Below are 11,873 nucleotides of genomic sequence, written 5' to 3' on the forward strand. Positions count from 1 at the left end.
ACAATACAGAGTTTAAAAAGGTTGTCAGGGGCAGGTAACAAAGTTTCCTATTGGTGAGGAAAAAAATTGAAGGGTAATTTGAGGAGATCTTATTTCTGCTTTGTGTTATATGTGAATTTTCAAAATTTGTCATGGCAGATAATCAAAACGATATACCAATTTGACTTGGAATGAATGAACTGAAGTTCGTTTTCAATAAGTTGATATCAAAGAATGCAGCAGCTGATTGAGTCAAAATTGGGCACATTTGCAGTGATTGCAAATTATGTGTTAGCATTTTGACATTTCCACTGAATAACTGGTATACTGTCTTCATTTTATTTCTGGAAATATAAGAAACCTTATGTTATTCTTTATTAACATCAGTTCTTTCTGGGTTTTAATTTTCCCAATAGCTCTTTATAATTCTAGACTACCTATTTGTCTTCTTTGATGATCTGACTTTTCCATATTCTACTCTACGGGTTTGATTTTTGTTTTTGTTTTCTGATCTTGAGTAAACTTTGAATAACATAAGTTAGCCATAGAGCTTCAGTTTAAAAAAGATGAAATCTGGAGAGCAAATTAATGTTCATATCTAACCCATATGTTTTTAAAAAACGTTTTTAGGAACTTAAGTTGAAAAATTACAAAATGTAATCCTGTCTGAAATTTTAGACAAGTTAAAGGTTGAGATTTTAGACAAGCAAGGGTTAACCATTCCATTAACCACATCACCCATACTGCAATGCTCAAAAACAGAAGCGTGGTTTCCAAAGTCTTCTACAGCTATCAGTATCCTAGAAACCCTGCCAGGAGCCTTTGTTGAGATGTAATCAAGCAGCCGCACCTCTAAATACCTCCATGACCACAACCCATAATGTATGGGACAGTTCCCAATATTCCACATAGATTGAAAAGAAATGAAGGGAAGGGAAGAAAGCCTGGTTTTTAAGTGTCCTGTTGCTATTGCTGCACTGCTGAATATGTCTGCTACGCTTCTGCTACAATTTGTTCAGGCAGTCTGTTTTGAGACAAAAAGGTCAAATGGATGGTTTATGGTTAAAACTATTGCATATAATACATATTTCTATTTATATCATAGGGTATATACACCATAGCATTAACACACATTTCTCAAAGCATTGTTTGCACAAACAATTCTATGTCAATCAGCCATTGTAACCGCCCAGAAAAGCTGGTAATTAGTTTAGTAAGAAAGCTTACTTTTTAAACAGTTTCTGAACATTTTATTGCTAAGCCAAAAACAGGTTTTGCTGCATTTCCTTTCCCTAGCTCCTCTATTTCTGCTTTAAAAGAGTATAGGTGTGTTTTTCTTTTTTTTTAAAAAAAAAATGGAGCTCTCAAGCTGAAATTTTACAAAGTTAATGTCCTCTAAAATCCTGTTTCCATCCCATTCTGCCAAAGAACGCCTTCCATTATAGCTTCTCATCACATCTTCTTTTCAAACCATCTCTGACTGGTTTAAGCTGAATCTTGTCTTCAAATCTTGGGTCATAAGTTACATGTTGGCTGTGACTGAATGTTGAGATGTATCGTTCTGAGCTCTTGTCACATATTCTTGTTTTTTCTTACCTCAGAGAAAATTAAAAATAATTTTAAAAATATCTTGGTCCACAAATTAGAATCAAGTCTTTTCAACCTTAAATCTCACATCTGAATGGAAACTTGGCTAGTGGAATTTGCGTTCAAACATATGTTAATGATCAACATCTGAACAAAAATGCAATCTTCATTGAGCTCAGAGGTGGTTAGTCCCATCCAGCTTATTCATTAAAGGAACCCTTTATTCTATCATTATCCCATATTTTTTTTCAAGCAGCACAATGTCCCTTCTTGGATCCTCCTCCCATTTTATCTTTACAACAACCTGACAAGGTAAATTGGGCTGGTCACTCTCAGCACGAGAATTTAGCCAGTGAATGGATGGAAGATTTGGACCCAGATCTCCATGTTCTTAGTCCTAAACCTTAACCATCATACTAAACTGACTAGGGAAGAAACATATGAGTGCCATTTCATTCTGCCTGCAACTATACTTTGTGAGTGCTCCATTGTCACACAAACTATGCCTTGGCTTGTTACACTGAGGGCTCCATCTACGTACTTCATGAAAAAGGTTTTTTCCCCCTGCTTGTCTGGAATGTTCCCTCTCTGTTCAGGGCATCAGGAAGTGAAATGAAACGAGGAAGCTCACATCATCTCTGCATCAAATATCGAGCACTGGCAGCAGAGTTATTGATTCAGAGCAAAGCCTCACTCTCTCCCCCTCTCTCCCCGACTAAGCAGTTACGCCTTTCTGGTTCGTTGCATTTAATCGGATTCCTACAGCTGCAGAGCAGAGGCAGAGAATTAGATTTTTTTTTTAAAGTCTGCCCCTTAATAATGTTTACTTCAAAATCCAACTCCGTCTCTCCTTCCCCCTCCATGGATCCGACAGATCTGGATGCCTTGGATATCCGCACCAAAGTGCAGCTGTATGGAGTGCTCTGGAAGAGACCGTTTGGGAGACCGTCAGCCAAGTGGTCCAGGAGGTAAGGCAGAAGGTGCCTGGGTAGAACTGCAGAGGCAAAAAGGGAGGAGAGAAGAGAAGGTGATTATGGAGCTCATAATGGGAAGGAAAAGCCAGAAAATCTGGGATAGCAATCAGGCTGGGGTTCTGGATAGGCAGGATCTTAAAATGCCCAGACAGATGAGTTCCAGAATAGAAGAGTACAGTGAAGAAATGGGGCTGTATTAATGTGTAGGATCCAAATCAGCCTCATCATCACCATCATCATTATTCTGCAACTTTATGGAATCTATTAATTAACAATCTGGGCAATCACAGTTTCTGTGTTGTGGTCCATTTTGTAGGTTGGCAAAGATTCTCTGCCTGCAATTCTCTGTACTCTTCAAAGAAGACACATAAGTGACCTGATGTTAGGCCAACTGTATGTAAGAGACAGTGACAACTTATGTAGCATTTCCATTTGGATTCCACGCTTTTTTTTACAGAATGTAGGCTAAGTTGAGATCACCCACTAGGAAAAGTTTAGCCATGCAGGGAAGGCTTTCTTTGCTTGTTTGCTTGTTTGCTTGCTTGCTGCTTGTTGTGTGAACTTAATTCCAAAGTGCTTTTTTGAGAATGCTAGCTGCCTGATCTAAAGACGTGACACAGTGCCAATACAACAGGGAGGAGCCAAACTGTTTATGATATCACATGCTATCACTATCTAATCCTACGCACATATTTATCTTGTGCTCATTCTCAGAATTACTGCACAATTCTGTTTCTCAGTCACAAAATATTACGAGTTAAGTGCTGAGAAGAGAATGCCATCCCCATAATAAATATCCCATTCCTGAACATAGTTTTGGATTAGTAGCAATGCATGTATTCAGGAGTAACTTATTCTACTGCCTGATTTCAGAAACATTTAACATACAAGATTTCTTTTTAATCTTCCTGCTACTCTGACCAGTCCTTCTAGAAAAATCTGTCTCTGTGATTCTTCATCTTAAATTCCACATGTATTTATACTTGTAGTTACTATATAGCCCAACTCAACATGAAAGCACAGTGAATAAATATAAAAAGAAACTTGGATCAAGGGTTCCTGTGGAGGAAATGCTACTTGCAGGGTTCTTCCATTGAAGCAAAAATAGGAGATAATTTTTTGCTGATCCTCCCTCTGTTTCTTCTTTTGCCTCATCATTCCAGCACAGCATAAAGGAACTGCAGAGAGGAGAACATTGTTCAGTAATTTCCCTTTTCTCTCTCCTGTGAAGAACCTTTAAAATGCTATTCCTTGAATTCATCTGTTCAAAAAATGAAATTCTGGATCAATTATTTTATTAAGTATATGTGTTTTATTGCTAATTTGCCCGAGCAAAAGAAGACGAGGTGGGGAAGAGGTACAGCTCAACATGGACTTCTACTCTCAACGTGTACCTGTGAACTTATGGAAAAGATATTTCAGGTTATGTACATAGAAATTAGTGGGCCTTCTGCAGCTAAATAGAGGCAGAATCCTTCTGAAGCAGAGGAGGTGTTGACCTGAAAGTTACAAGACTTAGCAAACTGTCAAGAGCCAAACAACTGATTCCTGAATAAATAAGGATAGTGGTGGCTTTTAAAAATGCTTTTCAACCACAGTATGAAGGCATTGTATAGCATAGCATCTCCGCCCACAGACTCCATATGCCTAAAGCACAGTAAAAATGCAAGTCATAAAACAATTGCAAGGTGAGCAGGTGGCCAAAAAGGGCCATTAGCAGATGTCATCTCTTTAGAGAACTAAATATTCTCTGACACTCCTGAGCTGGAGTCCCTCTTCTTAGAGAACTAAATGTCGTATAAAGAAAGCAGGACCTGAGCTACCTACTTCCATCAAGCTGGCCCAAATAGAGATGTTGAAATATTCTCTTCAATTCCAGACACACTTTTGTGGAAACTAAGATCCAAGTACCATAGCAGAGAAAATTCTCATTCTCTGTTGTTAGCCTATGAAGAATAGAAAGGACTTTTAAAAAGAGACCTCTGGTATCATGTGAAGACAATATATACTGCTCAAAAAAATAAAGGGAACATTTTACCATGGAATTGAAGGGGTTTGCGTTCCCTTTATTTTTGTGAGCAGTATATTTTAAAAAATTGCCTGGAATCTCTATTTTAGTTGTGCTTTCAGCTAATAAATGGATATAGACGTGAAATGTAACCAATTGTACTTACGGTACACATAATTATTCGCTCAAGAACAGTGTGTAGGAAAGGATTACTGTCATGGGATGTATGGTTATTGGTTCTTTCCTTTTGTTTCACAAATTTACAACAGTGTTAAGTGTTGCTAATTTTCATGAGAAGAGACAATGGTCAAGATATTTCACTTTTGCAAGCAAATGTATTATTTGCACCGGGATAATGTGAAGGATAGCAAGCCTCATCAAGGTGCATAGCAAGCACAGGGCAGTCTATTATGAATCCAGACAAGGATAGATACAAGTCCTCTGCTCTCCTCAGCAGAAAACCCATCTGAATGTTGCTTCCATCCTGGCTACTGGCTTCAGTAAAAGCCTCCGTCTTAGGCACACTTAGATGGCAAACCTTTTATTAGGTCTTATGCTGCTCCTTCAATGGGACACACTGAATTGGCATCAAATTCATGTAATAGAAACAAACCCCATTGCCATGCCATTTATTTTGGGGAGGGAAACCTTAGATACATGTAGAGTGATTTCAATTTAGATGGCGGTAAATATGAAAGGGAGCCTTAAATATTTTGTATAAATGTGATTTTGATTTAACTTTCTCCCCCACAAAAGCCATACTGCAGATAATGAGGAGCAAAATATTAAAACTCCCTATCCCTAATAATCTCCAGAATGGAGGAATGTATGGAAAAATTTTAGGGCAAAGATGCCCTAATTAACTGTTTTAATCAAAGAAAAAACTATATATGTCCAGTTTTGTTTCTGCTAGGAAACCACTTCTAGATTTCTGTGTCCAAGGCAAGAAAAAAATGAAATTCTGATTTTGGGATTTGCTGATCAATTAGGTTTATTGTTATAAAAATGACTAATATATATTAGCTGAAAAAAAGATGAAGCTTTTGACCTGCATTTTTATTCTATTGCACTGAAAAAAGTTGGAAGTTAATTTTTTTTTCTTTTCCCTCTTACCCCACACTTCTTTTTTCCTTCTTTCCATTCCCCATTTCCCTATTATCTTCACTTTCATTTGTCATTTATAGTATGATACTTTTAATAAAATTATATTTTAAAAAATCCTCCTACCCCACATGTCATTGTTTTTGTCTAGATGTTCCCCCTACCACCATTCTTTTTAACTTGCCACACTAAAATTTATTTTGTAATGAATTTCCATGTAATCCCTAGGGAAGTGGATGGTTCAAAATGTGATAGATAGATAGATAGATAGATAGATAGATAGATAGATAGATAGATAGATAGATAGATAGATAGATAGATAGATAGATAGATAGATAGATAGATAGATAGATAATTTGATTTTCATTGTCTACTAGCTCCCAGGAACTGGAAAATAAACCATATGTAACTACTAGATCGAGGCATTTAGAGAAAAAAGTTTGCATTTAAGCATTGAATTGACCTTTATGAAACTGCTGAAACCTTGTTGAAACTCAGTGGAAAAATCAGATCTCCCAATGTACAAAATGACTAATACATACTACATAAAATTTAAGAATATGATTCAGTTTTAAAATATGAAAAATAAATTACCACAGAATTGTCATTAAAAGAACAATAGGAATCTTTTTCACACTGAATTAAACTACTGGCTTATTTAGTTAATATGGTTAGAAGTAGGCAACCTGATACATTCCTGAGGCTTTGGATTTCAATTCTATTTGCCCCAATGAACATAGGCAATGGCAAGAGATTATGAGATTTGTAACCCAAAACATCTGGAAGACACCTGTTACCTGTCTTCGGCCCACCCACTTTCCTATCCAACTCTGCAGAAACTCTAACTGGAATGTGTTCTCCTCCACAGGAGTCTTCAAACTTGGCCCTTTTATGACTGGCTGAGGAATTCTGGGACCTGAAGTCTACAAGTCATAAAAGGGCCAAGTTTGAAGACCCCTGTCCTACAGAGATATTATCCTTTTTTCTAAAAATAGGCACATTCTTTTCTCAGGTCCTCTTAAGAATAATGCATCTAGACTAATTTAAACTCCAGATAATGTGTTATAGATTTCAACACCTATAACTCCCAGTCAGTATTGTTTTTATCCAAGGATTGAAAACCTTTGGTTAACAGAAATCATACCACTGAAATTTCACAGCAACTTGCTAATTTTGGCTGCATGGCTTCTTACTGGTATCCTATGGTAAACTAAAGAATATAGTGCAAAGGTCACTATACTGTACATCTAAAACAGGAAAATAAAACCCAGGAGCCCCTAAAAATTCCACCCCAAATTTCTCCAAAACTTCTTCACTCACCTACCCGACGTTCTATTATTATCAGCTTATTTTCCTTTTGACCATAATACTAGAGCATGGCAGCAATGCAGTCATTTATGGACCACCAGATTAGCCAAGAAGCATTTGGACCATTCTTTTTATTGATCTCTTTAGTATTTGAGGAAAATTAATCAAACTTAAATATATATATTTAAGAAATCTTCCTTATCCACTTTGTTCAAAGTTTAGGAAAACTTCAAAATATTAAAAATCATATCCTTTAAAAAAATATCAGCATTATAAGTCAATAAAAAGAAGTTTCTGCCTTTTTTAAGGAATACAAGTGACATTCTAAGCTATATTGATGAAGGCTCTTAGAGAAAGAGCTGATTCTGATGTGACAGAATGCAGAATAACAGAGTTGAAGGGACCTTGGAGGTCCTCTAGTCCAACCTCTGCTCAAGCAGGAAACACTATACCCATGGTGGCGTGCGTGGCACAGATGGCACGCAGAACCCTCTCTGTGGGCACGCCTGCCGTCGCACCAGTCCTAGGCTTCAGCTGAGTTTTATAAACCCTTTTCGCTTTAGGCCTCTGCCACCTTGTACAAAAAAAAAAAAGGTTCAATCAATTTCAACTTCTCACGGGAAAAAAAAGATGGAAAAAGTTGGAATTGATTGTTTGAACTTTTTACCACCCAGTCTGCCATTACCATGGCAGCCACGCCCACCCAATGGGCCACGCCCACCGAGCACCCAACAATACATAAGTGGGTTTTGGGTTGCAGTTTGGGCACTCGGTCTCTAAAAGGTTCGCCATCACTGCCCTAAGTGGAATTTTCCTCCAATGCAATTTTCCCATGTATTTTACCAGGAAACATAGATAGGGCAGGCTAGAATAGTCAGTGCCCTTCTAACCATACCCAAGCACTCCAGATTTGTTGGCGATGTCCATTTTCCTCTCTGAGTTCTTGTGACCTAACCCTAACCCTAAGTGGCATTTTCCTCCAATGGGATTTTCCCTTGTATTTTACCAAGAAACATAGATAGGGCAGCCTAGAAAAGTCAGTGCCCTCCTAACCATACCCAAGCACTCCAAATTTGTTGGCAATGTCCATTTTGCTCTCTGAGTTCATGGTGAGGTAACCCTAACCCTAAGTGGCATTTTCCTCCAATCAGATTTTCTCATTTATTTTACCAGGAAACATAAATAGGGAAGCCTAGAAAAGTCATCCCCCTCCTAACCATCCCCAAGCACTCTGAATTTGTTGGTGATGTCCATTTTCCTCTCCGAGTTCATGGTGAACTAACCCTAACCCTAAGTGGCATTTTCCTCCAATGGGATTTTCCCTTGTATTTTACCAGGAAACATAGAAACGACAGCCTAGAAAAGTAAGTGTCCTCCTAACCATACCCAAGTATTCCGAGTTTGTTGGCGATGTCCATTTTGCTCTATGAGTTCATGGTGAGGTAACCCTAACCCTAAGTGGAATTTTCCTCCAATGGGATTTTCCCATGCATTTTACCAGGAAACATAAATAGGGCAGGCTAGAATAGTCAGTGCCCTTCTAACCATACTCAAGCACTCCAGATTTGTTGGCGATGTCCATTTTGCTCTCCGAGTTCTTGTGACCTAACCCTAACCCTAAGTAGAATTTTCCTCCAATGGGATTTTCCCTTGTATTTTACCAAGAAACATAGGGCAGCATAGAAAAGTCGGTGCCCTCCTAACCATACCCAAGCATTCCTAATTTGTTGGCAATGTCCATTTTGCTCTCCATGTTCATAGTGACCTAACTCTAACCCATCAATTTTGCTCCACGTGTTCGTGGTGAGGTAACCCTAACCCTGTGGAATTTTCCTCAAATGGATTTTCCCATGCATTTTATCAAGAAACATAAATAGGGCAGCCTAGAAAAGTCAGCCTCCTCCTAACCATACCCAAGGACTCTGAATTTGTTGGCGATGTCCATTTTGCTGTCCGAGTTCATGGTGAGATAACCCTAACTCTAAGTAGAATTTTCCTCCAATGGGATTTTCCCTTGTATTTTACCAGGAAACATAGATAGGGCAGCTTAGAAAATTCAGTGCCCTTCTAACCATACTTAAGCACTCCAAATTTGTTGGTGATGTCCATTTTGCTCTCCGAGTTCATGGTGACATAACCCTAACCCCTAAGTCCATGGTGGGGAACCTATGGCACACGTGCCACAGGTGGCACGCAGCTCCCTCTCTGTGGGCATGCGCCCCATCGCGCCAGTCCTAGGCCTTCAGTTGGGTTTTATAAAACTTTTTCGCTTTAGGCCTCCACCACCATGTGCAAAAAAAAAGGTTCAATCAATCAATTTCAACTTCTCACGGGAAAAAAAAGATCTTGCAAAGTTGGAAGTGATTGATTGAACTTTTTAGTCTCACCCAGTCTGCCGTTACCACCGCAGCCACACCCACCCAATGGGCCTCGCCCACCCAATGTGCCACAGCCACCCAATGTACCACACCCACCCAATTGGCCACCCCCACCCCCACCCGACAATACATAAGTGGGTTTTGGGTTGCAGTTTGGGCACTCGGTCTCTAAAAGTTTCGCCATCACTACCCTATACCATTTGAGACAGATGGTTGTCCAATCTCTTCTCGAAACCTCCAGAAGAATCCTGTTTTAATAACTGATAAATTTATTCTACTAGTGGAAAGCAACCAACAGTAGAGAGTAGGAGAGGAAACAGTTCCTTTTGCAAACCTTTTTTTTTTTTTTTTTTTTGCATTCTCTGGGGTAGACAGTCTTGTGGGTTCATCAGTTTTGTGACTTTATTATAAGAGTGTCACCAAACAGCAGTGATGTTGACCCAGCTCTAAAACATGACAAGACTCATCTGTCACAGTTTGACAAGCACGCTGCTAAAATGGTCACAACAGTTCAATGGTTATATAACAGCTGGTACTGATCAATCAGGGGAAGAACAGGAGCAAAACCTATTATAAAGTGATCAATTCTAGGCAATTACAGCTAGAATATAAACAAATGATCCCGACTAGCTATCTTTCTCACCCACAAGCTCATTCCTAGTGCCTTGCTGACAAGTGAAAGTTTGGAATAACAGTAGCTAAAATCTTTTCCTAAATAAGAACTTAGATCCCATAATAGCTGACCTCACTTTCAGTAACTGTGCTTCAAGATTTATTGTAGGGAATGTATAGCTTTAAGTACTAGATTCTGCCTTGTTTATGAGTTCATTGAATTAAATAGAAAACTTCAACATCAAGCTGGGCATCAAAAGTTTGCAAAGATGCTTAGAATCACCCACACTGAAGCTTTTTTCCTTCCTAAATTAAATCTCTCTCTTTTCCATTTAATAAGCAGATCTACCAGGCTCATCTCTCTGTGGTTTTGTTGCCAAAACGTGTAACAGAAAAGTATGCCATCTCAGTTGCTACATTTGAGATATGGAAAGTCCTGGAGACGCTCTTGTTCCATTTCTATCAGAATCTATCTCCCAAAGGATGAAAATAATCCCAATTTCAATTATGTGTATTATTTGGCACCTGGAACCTTTAGAACAGTACAGTGCAAAAGAAAAAAAAAGAATTGTTTGGATCTTAGATCGAAGAATGTTAAAGATCTGAGAGTACTTAACTTGACTTCTTTTAAGTTTTCAAAGATTTTATACATGTTAACTAACTAAGCTCATTAATGGCATATGTTAGAAATCATAGCAGCATTTTTTTTCTTCAGAAAACAGATTTTCTGAGGGTTGATCACAGAATGTATATATTTTCCTTAACTATGCCAAATGTATATGTAACTCATTTTGTAACAAACAACTCAAGGTTCATTCTTGATTTTATAGCATCACGCCCACCTCTACTTGCAGATTGCAAAATTTTGGATGGAAACAAAGAAATATTTAGTAGAAAACTCTTTGCTGCCATCTAATGGTTGTCCAGATTTTTTTGCAGCCCAGATATAGCAGACCTAGTAGCAAATGAAATTATTCAGATATGAAAACACAAACTCCTGATTGTGGTTTGTAAAACACTATTGAATAGCAAAGATTCTGCAGGTGACAAAAAAGTGAGTAACAAAAAAGTCTCTCTCTCACCCATCTCTGAAGATTGCCAATCTTGTGCGCTTGGGGCTTTCTCATTTCTCAAATGAGAAACAACATCATCTTTTGTGATTTGGCATTTGGGCAAATTTTTGTCTTCTTAGCTTTTCTTACAAGACATTGAAGATTTGCACAGTCATTTAGAGTTAGGCAGTACCTAAATTTAATTAAATTAATGTGAAGAAGCTCTCTGTGGTTATAGTGCTTGCGTTGCTGACCCCAGAAATATGGGATGATCCTCAAAAGCTTCAGGGATGATACAGGGCTCCACATATAGAAAAAAAGTGGACAAGGGCTGCTCTAGAACCAATGAAAGTGTTAGGAATGAAATGTAGTGTCAACTATAGTTTCTGTGCATGAATATCTTAGCAGATTATTTCTGTCCAGGATCAAATATAGGTGGTGGTCCAGAGAAAGCTGTTCAAAACATTCCATGATGTTGAGACTAGTTGAACTGCCAGTATGAAAAGAAGGGTAAATCTAGGATAACATTCAAGGAATATGTTTGTTATTTCTTTCAAGAAGGAAGCGACCTCTGGAATACCCAGTTTCCAGCTTTGTGAGTACCCAGTCCACAAAGCTTCTGACTCTCAAGATAATCCTTTTGCAAAGTTACTGTTTCAAAAGGAATTTATTTTCTGTTAGATCGCGCAGGCAGTAAGACACGAGTCGAGTGACAGTCAGCTCTCGGTTTATTGGCAAGGCATAAAGTAAATCCGGACTGGCTCTCTGGGCCAGGGGAGCCCTCTTTTATGGGATTCCCCTGGCTTGTAATCACACAATTCCATTGGCTGGTAAGACCCTGTTGCTAGTTAGCCAACCAGCAACGGGCATGAAA

The 11,873-nt window shown here is 38.5% G+C and overlaps 1 protein-coding gene across 1 annotated transcript in view; it reads left to right on the top strand.

Annotated features, from left to right (window-relative positions):
• Nucleotides 1-2,383: 2,383 nt before the first annotated feature.
• Nucleotides 2,384-11,873, top strand: part of PLEKHD1 (pleckstrin homology and coiled-coil domain containing D1) — a 41,762-nt gene continuing 32,272 nt past the window's right edge. Inside the window, exon 1 of the mRNA XM_015820022.1 lies at nt 2,384-2,534. Within this exon, the coding sequence (XP_015675508.1) occupies nt 2,386-2,534 (149 nt within the window). The 5' untranslated portion in view covers nt 2,384-2,385. The remainder of the gene's footprint in view (nt 2,535-11,873) is intronic.

Source organism: Protobothrops mucrosquamatus, unplaced genomic scaffold (assembly GCF_001527695.2).
Source record: "Protobothrops mucrosquamatus isolate PMUCROS unplaced genomic scaffold, P.Mucros_1.0 scaffold1044, whole genome shotgun sequence".
Taxonomy (NCBI): Eukaryota; Metazoa; Chordata; class Lepidosauria; order Squamata; family Viperidae; genus Protobothrops; species Protobothrops mucrosquamatus.